The sequence below is a fragment of the Schistocerca gregaria genome, chromosome 1 (genome assembly GCF_023897955.1).
Source record: "Schistocerca gregaria isolate iqSchGreg1 chromosome 1, iqSchGreg1.2, whole genome shotgun sequence".
Lineage (NCBI taxonomy): Eukaryota > Metazoa > Arthropoda > Insecta > Orthoptera > Acrididae > Schistocerca > Schistocerca gregaria.
The window spans coordinates 545913925-545936591 of NC_064920.1; the positions used below are offsets into that span (position 1 = coordinate 545913925).

At 41.4% G+C, this 22667-nt stretch overlaps 1 protein-coding gene across 2 annotated transcripts in view; it reads left to right on the plus strand.

Annotated features, from left to right (window-relative positions):
* Positions 1–22667, plus strand: part of LOC126355899 (probable methyltransferase-like protein 25) — a 70514-nt gene that overhangs the window by 45348 nt on the left and 2499 nt on the right. The window contains exons 3-4 of one of the 2 annotated variants that reach the window (XM_050006412.1): positions 9447–9611; positions 17259–17405. In XM_050006412.1, the coding sequence (XP_049862369.1) occupies positions 9447–9611; positions 17259–17405 (312 nt within the window). The remainder of the gene's footprint in view (positions 1–9446; positions 9612–17258; positions 17406–22667) is intronic. The other variant, XM_050006420.1, reaches the window with a different exon arrangement.

Consider the following 22667-nt stretch of genomic DNA (forward strand, 5'->3'; position numbering starts at 1 on the left):
CGCAGTGTCATACGTGATCTTTTGGGTGCTGAAGGAGATGAGATGAGATGGGTTACAAATGTTAAGTTCCTTATCTGTTGCACACTGGACTTGCATTCAGGAGGACGACAGTTCAAACCCACAACTGAGCATCCTGATTTAAGTTTCCCATGATGTCCCTAAATCGCTTTAGGTAAATGCCAGGATAGCAACCTATCCAAACTCTGGAGATGGGAACTTGCCCTTCAATATATCCCCCCATCTCTTTATCCACCAGGCCTCAATCTCCACTAATTTCAAGTTGCCAGCACTCATACCTCACCTGTCATTCAACGTCATCTTTGCCTCTGCACTTCCGCCTCGACTGACATCTCTACCCAAACTCTTTGCCTTTAAATATGTCTGCTTGTGTCTGTATATGTATGGATGGATATATATATGTGTGTGTGTGTGTGTGTGCGCGTGCGCTAGTATATACCTATTCTTTTTCCCCCCTAAGGTAAGTCTTTCCGCTCCCGGGATTGGAATGACTCCTTACCCTCTCCCTTAAAACCCACATCCTTTTGTCTTTCCCTCTCCTTCCCTCTTTCCTGAAGAAGCAACCGTTGGTTGCGAAAGCTAGAAAGTTTGTGTGTGTGTTTGTGTGTTATTTTATTGTGCCTGTCTACTGGTGCTTTCCCGCTTGGTAAGTCTTGGAATCTTTGTTTTTAATATATTTCTCCCATGTGGAAGTTTCTTTCTATTTTATTTACATCATTAATTTGAACCCAACAATTACGTTTGTTATTGTCTCTGTTGCATTTCGAAATCTTTTCTATCATCTTACTTTCTCTTTTTGTTTGTACAAGTAGTTTCACTTTGTATTCATCTTCCCTTTTTCCGTAATCTACCATACATTTTATCCTGCCTAATTATACTCAATAATACGTAATTTACTTCCAAACCATAACCTAAAAACTTTAACGCTTTCAACATTACCGCTACTATAAAATCCGCTGTTCCAAGTTTACAAACATTTCGTGTAAACGTGTGAATACTATTTCACAGCTTCAGTTCCTTTTACCCATTAAACAACCATCTCAGCTATTTCCAACAACTTTCGTTTTATTTCCATTCCCGTTTTCCCCACATAACAGATCATTTTTTAGCAGCTTCCCACAGGTTTAAACGTTATTATTTCTTCGTCAAACAATTGTTGCCTCATTTTCATAACCTGCCAGTACATAACCAGTCCTTTGAATACATTTACACGCATTTTTTTCTAAATTTTCCTGAATTTCCCCACCCTTTACCGTGTTTGGGAGACAACACAATTACCTAACCTTTGCACCCATTGTTGTTCACCAACCTAAGTTCAGTACAGGATCAACATAGCTCATCTCAAACCAACACTTTTTCGACTTTTTTCACACCTTTATCTCTCCCTATATATATATATATATATATATATATATATATATATATATATATATATATCACTTTAACCTCATGTTACCCTTTCCACCTTCTAATACCATGTCAACCTCACAACATCCCTACAACGACCCCATTAAATTTTATTTACATTCCCTCTGCAAACATGCCTTTATCCTAGCCAGATTACACTCCCATATTTTATTTACTCAGGCTTGTCTGACATTTGGCATTACCCCCAAAGGCTTCACACTTAAAGTTCCCATCTCTGGCTGCAATCCTTCTTTCCATCAGTCCTTATACCAGTTCCAAACTGCACAATCCATAGCCCTCACCCGCCTAATCCTTCACCTATACATCGACTCGGCCAATGAACATACCCATCAACTCCTATCCCAAATCAAAGTCCTCAATCTTTCCTCTCCCACATCCACACCGGCTGTTCATAGCATCCTCCTACAGGCCAACCGCAAATTAGAACAGCATGCCACCCTCCACCTCAAAAAACTATCCAATCTCCTGGTTTCCCACCTCCGGAAAGGCAACTCACTCACCCTCCACAACCTTTCCAACAAACCTCAACCTCCTCTCATTGCACACAGACCCAGTCTCTCCCATCTACTCAATCTCCCACTTCCAGCTCCACTCCCCCCAACACCTCAAAATTCTAGACAATACAATCTGGAACCATAACACCCCAATTCAGTAGTTAACCTTTCCTCCAAACCTCTCTCCCAATCCGAAACCTCTGTCCTATCCAAAGGCCTCACCTTCAGCCCCACTCCCAGGTTCAACCAAACTGCCCTTTACTGTTCTACACTCGTAGTCTCTACTTGAAATATCACTTTGCCACAAAGAAAAATAATCCTGATCCCACTCCTAATGATCCAACTCCCCAAGACACTCTCCAAATTGAACCCTGCCTGGAACAGTTCCGTCCTCCATCACACCGGGACCCACCTCCTCTTCCTCAAAATCACCCTCTCCAAACCTTCCAGGAATTTCTCACTTCCAGCCTTGCCTCTCAATCTTTCCTGAAAAACCTTAATCCTACTCCCAACATCACCACAGCCGAAGCCCAGGCTATCCGTGATCTGAAAGCTGACCGATCCATCATCATTCTTCCGGCTGACAAGGTTTTCATGACCGTGGTACTTGATCATCGGGAGTATGTGGCTGAGGGACTGCGTCAGCTATCAGACAACTCTACATACAAAGTTTGCCAAGGTAATCCCATTCCTGATGTCCAGGCGGAGCTTCAAGGAATCCTCAGAACCTTAGGCCCTCTACAAAACCTTTCACCTGACTCCACCAAACTCCTGACCCCACCGACACCTCGCACTCCTACCTTCTACCTACTTCCTAAAATTCACAAACCCAAACATCCCGGCCGCCCCATTGTAGCTGGTTACCAAGCCCCCACAGAATGTATCTCTGCCTACGTAGATCAACACCTTCAACCCATTACATGCAGTCTCCCATCCTTCATCAAAGACACCAACCACTTTCTCGAATGCCTGGAATCTTTACCCAGTCTGTTACCCCCGGAAACCATCCTTGTAACCATTGATGCCACTTCCCTATACACAAATATCCCGCACGTCCAGGGCCTCGCTGCAGTGGAGCACTTTATTTCACGCCGATCACCTGCCACCCTACCTAAAACCTCTTTCCTCATCACCTTAGCCAGCTTCATCCTGACCCACAACTTCTTCACTTTTGATGGCCAGACATACTAACAATTAAAGGGAACAGCCATGGGTACCAGGATGGCCCCCTCGTATGCCAACCTATTTATGGGTCGCTTAGAGGAAGCCTTCTTGGTTACCCAAGCCTGCCAACCCAAAGTTTGGTACAGATTTATTGATGACATCTTCATGATCTGGACTCACAGTGAAGAACAACTCCAGAATTTCCTCTCCAACCTCAACTCCTTTGGTTCCATCAGATTCACCTGGTCCTACTCCAAATCCCATGTCACTTTCCTTGACGTTGACCTCCATCTGTCCAATGGCCAGCTTCACACATCCGTCCACATCAAACCCACCAACAAGCAACAGTACCTCCATTATGACAGCTGCCACCCATTCCATATCAAACGGTCCCTTCCCTACAGCCTAGGCCTTCATGGCAAATGAATCTGCTCCAGTCCTGAATCCCTCGACCATTACACCAACAACCTGAAAACAGCTTTCGCATCCCGCAACTACCCTCCCGACCTGGTACAGAAGCAAATAACCAGAGCTACTTCCTCATCCCCTCAAACCCTCAAACCCAGAACCTCCCACAGAAGAACCCCAAAACTGCCCCACTTGTGACAGGATACTTCCCGGGACTGGATCAGACTCTGAAAGTGGCTCTCGAGCAGGGATACGACTTCCTAAATGAGATCCATCCTTCATGAAATCCTCCCCACTCCACCAAGAGTGTCTTTCCGCCATCCACCTAACCTTCGTAACCTCTTGGTTCATCCCTATTAAATCCTCAAACCACCTTCCCTACCCTTTGGCTCCTACCCTTGTAACTGCCCCCGGTGTAAAACCTGTCTTATGCACCCTCCCACCACCACCTACTCCAGTCGTGTAACCCGGAAGGTTTACACAATCAAAGGCAGAGCCACATGTGAAAGCACCCACGTGATTTACCAACTGACCTGCCTACAATGTGACGCTTTCTATATGGGAATGACCAGCAACAAACTATCCATTCGCATGAATGGACACAGGCAGACAGTGTTTGTTGCTAATGAGGAGCACCCTGTGGCTAAACATGCCTTGGTGCACTGCCAGCACATCTTGGCACAGTGTTACACTGTCCGGGTTATCTGGATACTTCCCACTAACACCAACCTATCTGAACTCCGGAGATGGGAACTTGCCCTTCAATATATCCTCTCTTCTCATTATCCACCAGGCCTCAATCTCCGCTAATTTCAAGTTGCAGCCACTCATACCTCACCTGTCATTCAGCATCATCTTTGCCTCTGCACTTCCACCTCGACTGACATCTCTGCCCAAACTCTTTGCCTTTAAATATGTCTGCTTGTGTCTGTGTATGTATGGATGGATATATGTGTGTGTGTGTGTGTGTGTGTGTGTGTGTGTGTGTGTGTGTGTGTGTGTGTGCGCGCGCGCGCGAGTATATACCTATCCTTTTTGCCCCCTAAGGTAAGTCTTTCCGCTCCTGGGATTGGAATCACTCCTTACCCTCTCCCTTAAGACCCACATCCTTTCATCTTTCCTTTTCCTTCCCTCTTTCCTGATGAAGCAGCTGCCGGTTGCGAAAGCTCAAAATTCTGTGTGTGTGTTTGTGTGTTTTATTTATTGTGCCTATCTACCGGCGCTTTCACGCTTGGTAAGTCTTGGAATCTTTGTTTTTAATATATTTTTCCCATGTGGAAGTTTCTTTCTATTTTATTTCCATCATATATTAAAAACAAAGATTCCAAGACTTACCAAGCGTGAAAGCGCCGGTAGATAGGCACAATAAATAAAACACACAAACACACACACAGAATTTCGAGCTTTCGCAACCGGCAGCTGCTTCATCAGGAAAGAGGGAAGGAAAAGGAAAGATGAAAGGATGTGGATTTTAAGGGAGAGGGTAAGGAGTCATTCCAATCCTGGGAGCGGAAAGACTTACCTTAGGGGGAAAAAAGGATAGGTATATAGTCGCGCGCGCGCGCGCGCGCACACACACACACACACACACACACACACACACACACACACATATCCATCCATACATACACAGACACAAGCAGACATATTTAAAGGCCAATATACTACTGGCCATTTAAATTGCTACACCAAGAAGAAATGCAGATGATAAATGGGTATTCGTTGGACAAATATATCATACTAGAACTGACATGTGATTACATTTTCACGCAATTTGGGTGCATAGATCCTGAGAAATCAGTACCCAGAACAAACAACTCTGGGCATACTAATGGCCTTTATACACCTGGGCATTGAGTCAAACAGAGCTTGGATGGCGTGTACAGGTACAGCTGCCCATGCAGCTTCAACACGATACCACAATTCATCAAGAGCAGTAACTGGTGGATTGTGATGAGCCAGTTGCTCGGCTACCATTGACCAGATGTTTTCAATAGGTGACAGGTCTGGAGAATGTCCTGGCTAGGGCAGCAGTCGAACATTTTCTGCATCCAGGAAGGTCCTGACGGGCCTGCAACATGCAATCGTGCATTATCCTGCTGAAATATAGGGTTTCGCAGGGATTGAATGAAGGATAGAGCCATGGGTCATAATACATCTGAAATGTAATGTCCACTGTTCAAAGTGCCTTCAATGCGAACAAGAGGTGACTGAGATGTCTAACTAATGGTATCCCATACCATCACGCCGGGTGATACACCAGTATGGTGATGATGAATACACGCTTCCAATGTGCGTTCATCTTGATGTCGCCAGACACAAATGCGTCCATCATTATGCTGTAAACAAAACCTGGATTCATCTGAAAAAATGACGTTTTGCCATTCATGCACCCAGGTTCGTCATTGAGTGTGCCATCGCAGGCACTCCTGTGTGTGATGCAGCGTCAAGGGTAGCCGCAGCCATGGTCTCCGAGCTGATAGTTCATGCTGCTGCAAGCATCGTCGAACTGTTCGTGCAGATGGTTGTTGTCTTGAAAACATCCCCATCTGTTGACTCAGGGATTGAGACATGGCTGCACGATCCATTACAGTCATGCGGATAAGAAGCCTGTCATCTCGACTGCTAGTGATACAAGGCCGTTTGGATCCAGCATGACGTTCCGTATTACCCTCTTGAGCCCACCGATTCCATATTCTGCTAACAGTCATTGGATCTCGACCAAAGCGAGCAGCAATGTCGTGATACAATAAACCACAATCGTGATAGGCTACAATCCGACCTTTGATTAAAGGATCGCTGCATGTGAAAGCTTAATGCTGTCTGCTTCCTTGCCCATGCCTCTTGGAGTGTAGAGCGCACACGTCTCCTCCATTTTTACTGCGCCATTGTCCCATCCCAGCTCGATTATGATTCCTAAGTTTAGGGTTCAGCTATACTATCATCTTTGAAGCTATTGGATCCAGTTCATTATCATGGAGTAAGACTGGCCACTTGCACCTTCTGGACTAGTCACACAGACAATCTCCTTGCCAAAGTGGAGATCTTCTCTTCATTTCTGGTGGTACCAACTCTTATTTACTGATGCAATCACCATTTGACAAAATACTAATCATCCAACTTAATAAATGCTTTTTGCATACAAGGGGCATCAACATCCTGACACCCACCCTTGGTAGGATTACCAATTATAATGTGCCTGAGGCCCTCTGCTGGGCCTACATAATCTCCCTAGAATGTGTTCCCCATGTTTTTTTGCATCCCCACCTTCCCCCATTTCAGGGACCTAAAGTAAATTTCAGTTACTCCCATGACCTTTCGCTGTCTGTATTTACACTGATGGCTCTAAAACCGTGAGCAGAACAGGATATTCTTTTGCACCACCTGAGAGTCAGGAATAACATTTGTTGCTGGAACATTTGGTGTTTTTACAACAGAGCTGATAGACATTAACAGAGTCTCGTATTTAATCCAACAGACGTCCCTCAGTACATTTTAATTTGTTGGAATTCAGTGAGCAGTCTCAAGGCTATTGATTTGCTTTGATGACCACAGATGAAGATTTGCAGGTGCTAAAAAAACCTCTCCTCACTCAGAGATGCAACAATGACTGGTGAACTACTTGCCTCTTGTAATAAACTCCGCACTATCAAGCAGAGGGTCAACCAAAACATAGGGTTCCAAGCCTCTGCTTTGATGCGTGATGATGTATTATGTGGCATCATGGATGGGTACTGTCTTTTTCAATGTTTCAAAAATTGTTCATTATGTTGTTATTAGCGAGTAATTGCAATTGCAGGTAGGTAGTGGTAAGTACTTTGTTTAGTGGTTTGGAACTGTTAATAATGGTCGTGAATATGCCAAAGAAATTCAACAGTTGATCATCAGATATCACAATGAGTTATGATACGACAAGCACCATTAAGTTTCTGCAACTGAATAGCTTACTAACTGAATTTATACAGTGCCACATGTGTGGCAAGTACACGAAGTTCACTAAAGTTGGTGCCTGATTTTGTTTTATTCTTCTTTATTTAAGAAGAGTTTATGATCTAATTGTGTTAATTCTATTTTATTGTTCTAGTTACATAGATCAATTTAAGTTTTTGATGCATGAATCTGCAATGAGTAGTGACTTTTTCCACATCATGTTTTGTAGATATACTCATTCATTGATATCATAAAGTTCCATTTCTGTAAAAAAGTTAATTGAAGGTGACAATATTGAATTGTGTGGTTTTTTGGGGGTTTTTATGTAATGGTGGCATGTTTGATTTTCATATATTTTTGTTTTTGTTTTTCTGCACATGTTAGGTTAGAATATCATTAGTTTTGTTTCTCCTCACCCAAAAGTCTGTAAGGCTATGATGTTACAATCGCCATATTTAATAGAAGTGATCTGACTTGTTTGTCATCTTGGTGATGTCACTGGTTGAAGCTGAGAGCCAGTATCAGATGTTTCTGTATTTTCCAAGGGGAAGGAATCCAGGAGAAATGGTATTGGTCATACCAGAATAACTCATTGTTTTTTGTGATGAGCTACGCCCATGTTGTGATTCCCCAGCTTTGCAGACAGTTGCTCGCATCAGGATAGGATGAACCCCCCTCCTGACTCTCCAGGCTAAGCTTGGTCTTATAGATTATTTGCCTCAGTGCTGGTGGACGACTCATGGACAGGTGAACAGATTCTCTATTTTCTCTGTGAAAGTCATTGTTATTTCAGATATAACCTTTTAAATTGCTTTTGAGGCAGATTAGGGTGGTTGGTGTTGGGGCATTTTCTGCCCTTGACCCTACCTCCTTTGCCAGCTGCCTCAGTCATCCCTCTTCCACTCTGTTTTACTTGCTTTTAGGTAGCAGTTAGCCTCACCCTATTTTTTGTTTTATGGATAGAACTCCAATGAACCAGTGAATAAGGGGTGTTGTTCCCCTCTTTAACACTTTGACTATAATGAATCGGGTGGGACAACGGTAGACAGGATAGTCCTTGGTGCATGGAGCACTGTGCAGGACCTAATTATTTCTCTCGTCTTGTTTCATTGTTGCTGGTCCAAAAGATTCCATTATATTTTTAGCCTTCTTACTTTTTCTGATACTATTCTCCCTGCTAGATGGCATTCTTTACTTAGTAACTGTCTTTGCCCATAATCGGACTGGCGGGGGGTCAGATGCAGGTGGAGGTTCTCTTCACACAGATGAGCCCTGTTATATCCCCAGTCTGCTCTGACCTCTGTACCAGCCTGACCCACATACTTTGACTTGTCCAGTTATCACTCAGCACTGGCATCAATATTGCTTTCAGTGTCTTAGTTTTACCCGTCCTTCATACTTCCATAAACCAATCAAATTTTTGACAGTTGTCATGAGCTCCAGGTGAGTTACCTCTTGACTGAGGACCCATGATTTACACTCTGTTAACCCTACCCAACCAACCTGTTTGCTTTGGCGCAGTAGGTCTCTCTTGTCCAGTAAGTTTCTACTTATAGTGTCTAATATAACATCCCCCGTTGAATAATATTGAGGCAGACTACTAAATCAGCAGTGACTCAATCAAGCAGTTTTCTTTGCAAATGAGGGATAGTTATGTAACAAAACAGCATAGAAACACAGAAATAAATAACTACAAAATATAATGAAAGAAAATTGAAGAACTTACATGTCAAACAATGAAACATGCCGCGGGCAAGCATTGAAGTCTACTGGTAGGACAGTACCCCTTTTTTCCCCGGACACACACTACCGCTGATCATGGACAGCTGCACTCTTTACAGGCTGCATACTTTACTTTTTTTGTATATATTTTCTCCCATTGTGTACATTTCAGATAATAGGTATTTCAAGTATTATTTACCCAATCTTTACTGGGGATAACAAAATTTAATTATTTATAATATGAACAATACATTTAAAGAGTAATGCATACCTTGCTTTCAGGTACCAGTTGAACCTTTGTGGTATCGCTCTCTCTTACAAGTACTGTTGGTGGAAAAATGCAGACACAATCTGCCAGAAGGGCAAGTGGGCCGTTTAGCAGCGAAATGTAATAGCTTTCCAGAGTATGTGTCCAAAGCATTGACAAAACTAGGAGTAGCGTCTGAGGTTAGTATGTATTTTCATGTTTACACTATGCCTACTGTACTACGTAGATAAATGTTAAGTGAAATATAAATAATTTAAGGAGTAAAGGTAACAACATACCAAATAATTGAGGTGGCAAGTCATCAGTAGGCACTTAGAAAAGTGTGAGAACATTAGTAGCTTTTGTATGAATGTTTCTTCAGAACCATACAGTAAACACTGCAGCAAAAAACTTCTGCATGGCTGTATTGTCCCATCTGTCTAAAATCTGTTGGAACTGCAACTAGACTAGAGAGAAGGATGGAATGGGCTAGGGGAGAAAGGAAGCAGGTAGCAGGAGGGAGGGTTGAAGTCTGGTTGTTGACTGGGCACGTGAGATAGGAATGTGTAGAGTACATAATAGTGTGAAAGAGTGGATTGGGAAGCTGAGATAGAACTGAGGAAGGAGGAGGCTGCAGAATGGATTATGGTAGTGCATGATGAGAGAAGTTAGGACCATGGTGTAGGGGATAGTGGAGATTGAGACCTGGGGGAGGATGGGATAAAAGGATGAATTGCAGTGACAGTTCCAGCCTACATAATTAATAGAATTTGATGTTTGGAGAAAGAATCTTTATAGCACATATTTTGAAACAACCAATGAAATCGAGCATGGTTCCTCATTTAAAAAATGTGTTATGTCACTTGTTGGTCAACTTTGTAGTAAGCCAAGTTTGATGGTGGGGTTGATGGTTATGCCCACATAAAATTCTGTGCAGAAACTACAGCAGAGGTGCTGGGTGAGCGTACCAGACAGAATTTGCACATGGGTCTTCCACAGGGTAAAGACACATGTGGCAAGGTTGCTTGTCAAAATAAAACAAACCATAGTGTAATGTATATGACAACTATTGCATACCAAATCTTAGAGCAGGGTTCTCACTGAGAATGAACACTTAATACTGAAAGTGTCTTTATCACACAAAAATAACCCATAATGTGAATGGAGCTTAACTGCATCATGAGTGGGAAACACGTATAATCGTAAACATAAAATGATCTTGAATATTACAAAATTTTACTGTTGAGAAGGTTGTGGAATTTTTCAATGCTCTTAATACTAAATTACTATCACTGGCTGGAGACTGTAATTTAACCTGGAACTTGGACATCACCATGCATTACCCCTAACAGCACACCTTGTGGACAACCCATTTGCTGTAGCAATGTCAAATCTTGAGCTTCGAAGATCTGCAAGCTATTTTTTTGTATTATTATTTTTATTGTAAGTGATCAGAGTAGGATTTAAATGCCTATAAAGATTTAGGTTTTTAGTTGTGCTCTTAAAACGTATCAAAAGATGGTTTAACAGCACTAGGGTCAGTACTTTCCTTAGTCCTCGATCATTTATCCCAGAACTCAATTATTAATCATATTGGTCCAATATACTAACTCTGATCCTCTCATCTGGTTCTATTTCTTTTTTTTTTCAGAAAATTAGTATTGCAGAGAGGGCAACTACTTTACTTTTAATCAAGCCATACATCTGATGTGAATATTTATCATAAAATAGTTTCACTAGGAATCTAAAAACAAAGAAATGCATTTTCTCACGTATCATATACAACAAGAATATTGTTCTGCAGGCCAGTACTTTTTATTGGTTCTTCAAGAACATACTATGGGATGCAAAACTCGTGAAGCAGTGTTGAAGCTTTCAGAAAGTAATTGTATATGTTACTTAAGATCTACCAGTGAGTTAACACAGCCCATTCTTATGGCCGATTTTCACAGTGAAACCTAATGACTTGTTAAAGTAAAGACATAAGATTATGACCTGAACAGGAAAATGAATAAGATGGTATACATACTAACACCTAACAATGATATGGGATGGATAAATAGCTACTCTCCATATAGAGGAGACATTTAGTCACAGACAGGCGCAATGAAGAAGATTGCTAAAATATAAAGTTTATGGACAAAGTCTTTCTGAAATAGCATTCATAACTCATACACACATGGCCACTGTCTGATTGCTGGAGCCTGACTGCAACTGAGTCTGACCTGAGCAGCAAAAGGACGGTGGGAAGGATATCAGGCTGGGGCTGAAGGAAGATGCTGTGCTGGATGTGTTTGTAGAGAGTTCCCACCTGTGCAGTTCAGAAAAGCTAGTGTTCGTAGGAAGAATATAGATGGTGCAGGTTGTGAAGCAGTCATTATAAGGAAGCATATTGTGCTGAGCAGCATTTTCTACCACTGAGTGGTCCAGCTGTTTCTTGGCCACACTCTGGCAGCAGCCATTTACATGGAGAGACAGTTTGTTAGCTGTCATGGCCATGTAGAAAGTGGCACATTGATTGCAGCTGAGTTTGTAGATCACATGGATGCTTTCACAACTAGCCCTGCTTTGTTGAGATAGGGGGTGCCCGTGACAGGACTGACGTGGGTGGTAGTGGGAGAATGTATGTTTTGCATCTAGGTCTGTTGCAGGGATATGAGCCTTGAGGAGAGCAGGGGCGGAGTGCAGATGGATGAGGACATTATGTAGGTTTGGTGGGTGGCAAAATACCACTGTGAGAGGAGTGTAGGGCGTAGAAGGGAGGATATTCCTCATTTTAGGGTACGATGAGATTTAGTTGAAACCCTCATGGAAAATGTGATTCTGTTGCTCCAGTTTTAGGTGACACTGAGCCATGAGAAGAGTGCTGCTTTGTGGTCGGACAGTAGGGTGGTGGTAGGTGACTGGAGACAAAAGGCATGGGATACCTGTTTCTAGACCAGGTTGAGAGGGTATTTTGACCTTGGAGGTGTCAATGACACCCTTGGCATATTTTGAGAGGGACTGTTCACTGCTACAGAGGTACTGATGTAGCCATCCTTGAGGTGGAGGTCGACATCAGAGAAGGTGGCTTGTTGGGTTGAAGAGGACCAATTGAAATAGGAGGAGGAAGAAGATGTTAAGGTTATGCAGTAAAGTGAATACGGTGACTGCACCCTTGGTCCATATCACAAAGATGTTATCAATAAATCTGACTTAGGTGAAGGGTTTGGAATTCTGGGTGGATAGGAAGTATTCCTCCAAATGACAGATGAATGGGTTGCCATGCAGGTGCCCTTTGCTATACCACGTATATGTTTGTAAGTGACGCCTTCAAAGGAGAAGTAATTGTAGGTGGGGATATAGATGGTCATAGCAACTGGGAAAGAGTTTATAGGTTTGTAGTCAGTCAGGCTTTGGAGCAGGTAGTGTTCAGTAGTATCAAGCGCATGGGCAGTGGGGGTGTTAGTGTAGATGTAAGTGGCAGTGCCAGTAATTAGCAGAGTGCTGGATAATAAAGGAACAGGAACTGTGGAGAGTTGGTGTAGGAAATGGTTGATATCTTCCCATAGTATTATTTTGCCTAACGGCTCTCCCTTCATCCCAACCCATTGCTGTTTTTCCTTGTTACTATTCTCTAACACATTACTTTACTCAATGTCTGACCTTTCTGTCTCTTCTTTCCTGTGTTTTGTTGTTGACTTCTGAGCCATCCTGTATCAACGGCCTCACCTGCATACAACACACAGTTAGGTTACTTCATGGACTGTAGCTACAGCTTATCCCACATTCTTACCACCGATGTAATTATTTTATGGATTTCAAATTGATCACACATTCTCCCTCACCCTCACATGGTTTTCTGTACCTTCCTGTGCAATATATACTTCATTGCACCCTGTACCTAATAACCTGCCCACCCCTCCCTATCCTCTATCTTTCATTATTCCAGAACACACATACTGACCTCACCTAATGAAGTTACACCTGCTGCCTCCTCCCTTCACACATATCCACCCGCCAATATACATTCCACTGTATCATCTTTTTATTTATTTTCCTTATTGATCTCATTATGTTTTCACATTGATTTTAGTTTGTTTTCATCTTTTACTAAAGGTCATTTTCTCTTAGATTTCACCTTTTTTTCCCCTATTCTTCATCCATTTTTATCCTTTTCGTGATTTTTGTATTTCTATGTATTTTTTTATCTTTCACTGTGGATCCTTGCTCTTTTTATCTGTGCCAGTACATAGAAGTTGTCCTATCCATAGTGAGAATTTCCTAGCTTCAAACTTCGCCTCACCATCATCCCCCCCCCCCCCCCAAATCTGACAGCATGGAGGCCAACTTAACATCTACAGAAAGAGCAGCAATCCACCTGTTAAAAATCCGGTCTCTCTCTCCTTCTCTCCCTCACTCACTCACTCACTCACTCACTGTGCCAAAAAGATTGCCTAGACATTGTCATCTGTGGTCAATGTTGATGACATTCCTTCCCAATCAATATCACCTAACTTCGTGGCAGCCTCAGTCAAATTGTTTGCACCATACCACTAAGGTTGGTCGCCACTTTTCATATGGTCCACATACCACCAGAATTTGGTGGTGAACCTGTGTGCATTGTAGATATTTTTCCCACAAGAATCCTACTGTGCTGCACAGTTCCTCTTTGGAGTATGCTTACATTCACTGCACAGTTTCACTTGCACACTATGGTGCACTTGTTATCCATACCATAAAAGAACTGTCTGTGCTGGACGTTCAGAACATGTACACTCCTCTGACTATGATCCACATTTGCACAATGGTCTCAATGTGGAAAGATGAGTGTACATCTACATACATACTCCACAATCCACCATACGGTGCGTGGCAGAGGGTACCTCGTACCACAACTAACATCTTCTCTCCCTGTTCCACTCCCAAACAGAACGAGGGAAAAATGACTGCTTATATGCCTCTGTACGAACCCTAATCTCTCTTATCTTATCTTCGTGGTGTTTCCACAAAATGTAAGTTGGCGGCAGTAAAATTGTACTGTAATCGGCCTCAAATGCTGTTTCTCTAAATTTCCTCAGTAGCAATTCATGAAAAGAACGGCTCCTTTCCTCTAGAGACCCCCACCTGAGTTCCTGAAGCATTTCCACAACACTCGCATGATGATCAAAACTACCAGTAACAAATCTAGCAGCCCGCCTCTGAATTGCTTCTGTGTCCTCCCTCAATCCGACCTGATAGGGATCCCAAATGCTCGAGAAGTACTCAAGAATAGGTCGTATTAGTGTTTTATAAGTGGTGTCCTTTACAGATGAACCACATCTTCCCAAAATTCTACCAATGAACCGAAGACAACTATCCGCCTTCCCCACAACTGCCGTTACATGCTTGTCCCACTTCATATAGCTCTGCAATGTTACGCCCAAATATTTAATCGACGTGACTGTGTCAAGCGCTTCACTACTAATGGAGTATTCAAACATTACAGGATTCTTTTTCCTATTCATCTGCATTAATTTACATTTATCTATATTTAGAGTTAGCTACCATTCTTTACACCAATCACAAATCCTGTCCAAGTCATTTTGTATCCTCCTACAGTCACTCAACGACGACACTTTCCCGTACACCACAGCGTCATCAGCACACAGCCGCACATTGCTATCCACCCTATCTAAAGAATCATTTACGTAGATAGAAAACAACAGCGGACCTACCACACTTCCCTGGGGCACTCCAGATGATACCCACACCTCCGATGAACACTGACCATCGAGGACAACGTACTGGGTTCTATTACTTAAGAAGTCTTCGAGCCACTCACATATTTGGGAACCAATCCCATATACTCGTACCTTAGTTAGGAGTCTGACGTTGGGCATCGAGTCAAATGCTTTCTGGAAGTCAAGGAATATGGCATCCATCTGATACCCTTCATCCATGATTCGCAAGATATCATGTGAAAAAAGGGCGAGTTGCGTTTTGCAGGAGTGACGCTTTCTAAAGCCGTGCTGATGCATGGACAGCAACTTCTCTGTCTCAAGGAAAGTCATTATATTCAAACTGAGAATATGTTCGAGAATCCTGCAACAAACCGATGTTAAGGATGTTGGTCTGTAATTTTGAGGATCCGTCCTTATACCCTTCTCATATACAGGCGTCACCTGCTTGGGACTTTATGTTGGGCAAGAAGTTCACGATAAATGCAAGCTAAGTAAGGAGCCAATGCAGTAGAGTACTCTCTGTAAAACTGAATTGGAATCCCATCAGGACCTGGACCTGGAAGTGTAACTTACTTTCAAGTCCCTACTCATGAAAAAGCAAATTTGAAATATTCATCATATCTTCCCTCAGGTGCTTTATAATTTTAGAGTTTTAGGTATGATAACTTTAAATTTCTGGGCTGAGAGACTGTTGACACTTAAAACTATTCACTAACATTTTGTCCACATTTCTGAGGGACGTCTCCAGAGCTGAGACTCTAGCGACTACATGGGAAGCTTAAGAGCCCCGAATTCACATGGTAATTATGAATTGTACATTGAGCATCACAAGTGATAATGAGATGCGTAGTGAGTGTGTGTGTGTGTGTGTGTGTGTGTGAGAGAGAGAGAGAGAGAGAGAGAGAGAGAGAGAGAGAGAGAGAGAGAGAGAGAGGGAGGGAGGGGTTACATCATTCTCGATTGCAAATAATGAATCATTACAACTCTCTTTTGCCCAAAATCAGTATCAGTATTTTATTTTGCTTAACTTGTCCTTCCTTTCTAATAAAATTATTATTTTTATTGCCTCTTTATACAAGCCCATTTTGGGTAAAGCAACAGTTCCTTTTGCGTCCAACTTGAATGGGTATTAATACTTCCTTTTGGGCTATTGATATATGCTTGGTTACGACTGTGTTGAATTATATACACATCAGCTATCACTATGTGATATACATCTTTTACATATATAAGGATTCAGCTGTTTTCTCAGCTTTAAAATGTTTTAATCCCTTGTTTTTCTGAAGTTTTTCCAATGCAAACAGTTAACTTGTTCTTCATTAGTCATGTATGATTGTAAATAGCTCTGTCCCAATCCTCCCTCCCCTCCCCCCTTCCCCCTTCTACAGCCCTTCCAATACTGTTTACACTGACACACTGATCAAGGGTATGTTTTCTCTCTAGCAAACTGGACTCGCATTCGGGAGGACGACGGTTCAATCCCGCATCCGGCCATCCTGATTTCTGTAAATCGCTCCAGGCAAATGCCGGGATGGTTCCTCTGAAAGGGCACGGCCGACTTCCTCCCCACGTCCTTCCCTAATTCGATGAGACCGATGACCTCACTGTGTGGTCTCTTCCCCCAAACAACTCATATGTTTTCTCTTCACATTAATTAGTTTTAATCGTTACAAAATGGTTTGAATATAATGACTGTAGGCACAATATTAGATTTCGTAAGCCAAATCACAAAGTAATATTACTCAGTATAAATTGTTTGTTTTGTACACAGGCAATTGTATTGTTTTTATCTAACATCTGATGTCTCCACAATATTCATGTAGTTATCCATTTATGCATTGAACAGTACTAAAGGGATAAAGAATTCGTATGTCAAATATTACGTCAGTACTAATAACTGGTGGCTTTTTTAATTAATTGTATGTACATTTTTTAAAATGAAGATACAATTTGCTACCAACATTTAATATAACAATAGAAACAGAAAAGCATGTTTATAATTGCCACTGTTTTATATTTTTCCAGTGTATTTTAGATAACTTTTTGATGCTTTACAGTTGCTAGGATAGTTTTGACTCACTTTCCACCCATTTACTTCATAAGGTATTGTATACAAAAATGTGCTTATAACAGTTTTCTCTTTAGGTTTCATTGAATGAAATAGAAAGTCTTTATAAGAGTCATCAGTCACACCAACAGAAGCTCTCAGTATTCTTCATGCTCCGTGCGGTATTAGCTCCTGTGATTGAAACAATAATTTTGCTGGATCGTCTCCTTTACCTCCGTGAACAGGTAACTTAAAAGAATAATATGATGATGGAAAACCTTGGGTGGAATACAAACAATAGTTTCCATAAACACTGAAACTCACCGAACAGAGAAAGTGTTTGGCAGTTAGCTGATGCACAAAGTGGAAGTCAAACAGCTTTCAAACTTATGTTTATATATGAGAGAGTTGGTGATATACAAACATTCTTTCAACACTGAGAATCAGAGCAATGTGTTTGTGTGCATGCCAAGCAAGGTGGCACTGTAAATAAGACACTGGACTCACATTCCCTGCTCAGCCATAGAGAATTAGGTTTCCTGTGATTTCCCTAAATAAAGTAAGGAAAACGATGACATATTTTCATTGTAAAAAAATGGCTAATTTCCTTCCTCATCTTTCTCCAGTCTGAACCTGCATCCTAGACTATGAGTTTGTTTGCTGGGGTACAATACAATTCTTGTTTTTGTATCTGTTAGGTTCACATTGAGTGCTGTATTTTCCTTCCTCATCTTTCTCCAGTCTGAACCTGCATCCTAGACTATGAGTTTGTTTGTTGGGCTACAATACAATTCTTGTTTTTGTATCTGTTAGGTTCACATTGAGTGCTGTACAGAATGAGTGAATGTCTTTCCCACACTATTGTGAAGAGACTGTAGTCACCATAAAAAATGTGTCAAACACTGCCTGTTTCGACAAGTGTATGTGTCTTCATTCTTTCTGGTCTTTTGTTCTATTTTGTATGTACTAGTTTTGTATACGAGAGTAAAAGCATGTGGAATAATCATGATAACTAAGTCTCAAAATATGGAAACTATGTCCTTAAATGTCAAACAGTCCATTAACTTTTGTGTTCAGATTAAGAAGATTTGGCATCAGCAGGATGAAACAACAAAATATTAAGATAAAGCTTCAGAATTAAGAGTTCTCTTGTACATGCCAAAAGAAAGACAGGAGAAATCAAATGCAGACATCTGATGTGCAAGATAAGAAAAAAAGAAGACTCATAAATGCTGGAGAAATGTTGCCATCCACCTGTTAAATGATTGTATTCACTTTGCCCTTGGTTCCCCCCTTCTTTCCACCCATTTTCCTTCTGCTTATTGTATAATCATTCTCTTTGTGACTCCTCTTTTACTTTTTAAGTTTTTGTGTACCTTCCTCCCACAGCTTATCTTCTCTCCACAAATTCTTTTATTTACTTAGTTTTCATTTTCATTTGCAGCCTGGTGTTTATTTTGAGTTTAGCTCTCTTCCTTAGCTAACACTTAGAAGCAACCAAGTGTTGGCCCTGAGCTTTTCACCATTATAACTTTCTAGTTATTTCTTGTGCCTTCTGCATCTCACTCCAAGCTAGGATTGATTTTTTTTCTTATCACCACTTGTCTGCCATACTGTTTTCATTTTATTTTTTATTGTGTTTTAAGCTGTAAGGGAATCACTATATACAAAATTTAATCTTATGTGTATCTTTTCTTAACTCAGGTAAGAAGCTGGCATATTGTTTTTTGTACTATTTTGACCTCCTACATCCTCTCTCTCTCTCTCTCTCTCTCTCTCTCTCTCTCTCTCTCTCTCTGATGCCTCAGTTTCTTTGCCTCCTGTTGATGTCATGACAAGCTGGACCCCTTTCATCCTGAGGTCTCAGTGACCTGCCCTTTCTTTCAACCTTCTCCATGAGGAAGGAAATTATAATTCTGAAAGCTGGGGTAGTTAGTATGTGTCTCTTTATGCGTGCCTATCAGTAGCACTATATGCTTGTATATAATTCACCTTCAAAAGATAGGTACTGATCAGCAACCATGTCTCCTCCTATATAATGACCCATTTGATGCAGATAGCTTTGATATCAGTAATGATATTCCAGGTGTTCTGCTGAGTTATTGTTCCCATTTTATGCACTATATTTCATTGACTGACCCAGCTGTCTTCTATAGATGCTGTGAGTTTTGCCGTTACTGTTTACTCACTGTCTGGACTCTAATAAGCAGACAGCCTGGTGAAGCCCAGGCAGGGAGTACGTATAACAGCAAAACTCACAGGACCTGAGGAAGATGGCTGGGTCAGTCATCAAAATATTGTGCATCAAATGGAAACTCTAATGTGGCAGAACACCAGGAAGCACACTGTTGACCAGTCACACCAAAAAAACCTTAGAGATCACAGCTCTGATATCATAAAACAATCTTTGTCAAATGCCCTACATAAAACTCTGAGACAGTCAGCCTTTCTGTTGAAGTTGTCAACCTTTTTCCTCCCTCCAGTTGATGAAGTGTGAGACATTTCTGTAATTACAGGAAGCTACTGTCAGTATTCTGATGTGTATTTCAGTATAGGTATGATTGACAGGTTGCTTAAGCAACTACGTAGATATCAAAATGATCAATATTGATTGAAGCTAGTTATTGTAAAAAATAAATGTGCAGTTGAGACAATGAAATAAAAGATAAATGGTAAATGCAACACAGCTGCACGTCTATTGTGACAAGTAAGAGTATGTCAGCAGCAGTACAGGAAGAGTTAATACAAATGAGATATTATTTTAAAAAAAGCTCATAAAGCTTCACTTCTACTATGAGGAGAGCAGTGTGCAGACCTGCATTGCTGTCAAGGAGATTTAGAAATTATTTTCATCAAATATATATGGCAGCTTCAAAAGTGTTAGCCAATAGACTTGCAGTTTAATATCTGTCCCAAGTTCCAGTAAAACCCCAAAAAGTGCACACTGTTGAATTTCCTTTGGAGGTAAATGAGCTTAAGTATTTTTCGTTTTGATGAACTGCCTTGACTTGACAGCATAGATTCCAGCATTGCTGTGTGGGTCCATGACTTTTCATCAGTGACAACATGTTCCAAAAAATTCAGCCATTGCCTGTGAAAGAAAGTGATAAGTTTGTGTGGATATCAATCATTGATAATGTTAAATTATTGATGAATTTTGTGCTTTCAGGGTGTTCTGCCAAGTTAGTGCTTCAATTTTATGCACAACATTTCAATGACTGACACATCCATCTTCTTCGGGTGCTTTAGTCTTTGTTCTCCCATCTGTCAGGCTGTTTGCATCTAACATTTTCTCTCTGTCTCCTCAAAACATCACAGTAGAATTTTCCTGTGACCACACAGAATAAATTCTTTATTAATAGTAGAAAAATTAATTAGCATATACTTTATGTTGTTGCAGATTTGATGCTCCTTTTTTTGAGGCATGGAAAGGTTGGTGTCTTCTGCAGATATTGCTGTTTTATTTCAGGGTCACAAGTGCACACCCATGATATATCAGCAGTTATGACCCTGGACAGGAGATCTGGATCATCTCTTAACTGTTTCACAGATTGTTTGCCTTCTGTCATTGTGAATCAAGTAACGCACTTTCTTGATAGTTTTGGAGTTGTGTGTGACTGCAGTTGTCCTTAGTGTCTGTTATCTGCCACAGACTTAGAGCCTTCTTTAGATCATATAAACCACTCAATTATTCCGGCTTGGCTCAAAGATTGATCACCAGAAGGCTCCCATACCATGTGGTACATTTCAGTTGCAGTTTTGCAGAACTGAAAACAAACATTAATGCAATTCCTTGCTATTTCAGAATTTGCAGACACAGTAGAGCACACTATAAAGAAATCAGCATACTGCACTCACAATGATAGCACATGTCAGACTGACACATGAAAGAAACAATTAGATGCATCATGTGGCAGAACTTTGTACTGCTGATTACTGGGACACAATATTCATATTCATGGAAATTCTGGGTAGCACATCAAAATTTGTTTTCAACTCCTGCTCAGGTTCCCTTGTGCACATGGCTCCACCTACAGTCTGTCGCTGAACTCATCAATTGCGTTCTTATGTTCTGGGCCAGTTCAAGGCTCAAGTGACGAAAGTGGCCCCTTGGGGCAACAAGCTGAGAGGAGCGTCAGAGGTGCCCAGAGGTGACATTTGTACACAGAGTGAAAAATAATTAGCAGTGAAAGCTGGCATGGGTGAAAGTATAATATAATAATCTTAAAAACAAAATATTCCAGTAAGCTTGGGGCCACAAATGAACCACTAACAAGATAATTTTGAATTTATGGCTACGAACTGCTACTAATTTGAGTGTGAAATATTGTCCTAGTGAGTACTGGGTGGTTATAATTTCAGTGCAGCTACACGCTGAAGTCCAGTGAGGGCTGTAATTATCATATGGCAGCAAAATTTGGTAGATATGATAATGCATTAATTCCGACCTAATTTACACCCACTTACACAATTCATTCAATATGAGCACTGGAGGCATTGACAAGATGCTGCATCCATAAAATGACATGATCAACAGTTACTCACAGTAGTTCCAGTGGAACATAATCAACGTTTCCTGTATACTGGCCTTCAGATCAGGTAGATACCAAGGTGTCCCTGGTAAGTGCATTTCTTTAGATATCCCCAGAGCCAAAAGTCACATGGATTCAGATCAGGTGATCTTGCAGGTTATGTATGTGGAAAACATCTGGAGATAACAAATCATAGAAGGTTGCGTTAAGCAGGTTTTTCACTGGCAACCAACGTGAGGTGTTGCTCCACGTTGCATGAAAATAGGATTTTCCACACAGTTGTGCTCTTCCAAATGAGTAATCATACACTGTACAGTGAGGTCACAATATACCTGACAGGCCCTCTGGGTGTATTCTCTACAAAGAAGACTGGACCAAGGATACAGGTGCTTGTGAATCCACACCAAGCAGTCACATACATCGAGTGCAGTGGCTCTTCATCCACAACATGTGGTATAACAATACCCCAACTCCCGCACTTCTGCATATTCGCTGCACCCTGTAGTATAAAATGTGCCCCCACAGAATATTTCCTGGTCACATGTCATCAGCTTCAATCCATGCCAGAAACCAATGAGCAAATTCAGAACATTGCTGCAGATCATGCGGTTTCAGCTGCTGCACCATCTATATCTTGTATGGCTAACAATGTAAAATATACTACAAAACTTTCCATACTGTTGAACATAGGATGGACAATTCTCATGACACTGCATGAGTATTAGCACTACCCAGGCGTGTGCTTCGTGGTCAGTTACAGCAACAGCAACCAGGTGTCACACTAGGCTCTTGCCACATTTCCGAACTTCAGTACCATCTTCTGTAAACCATTTAATAACATTGGGCCTCTCTTCGGTCAGTAACACTCTCTCAGTGTAGCACTGTAATTGCTGCTGTTTACATAAATAGTTTCACTAACTGCACACAGTCCCTCTTCTCGATAGCCATACTGTTCATTGACATATTGCTTTGTCA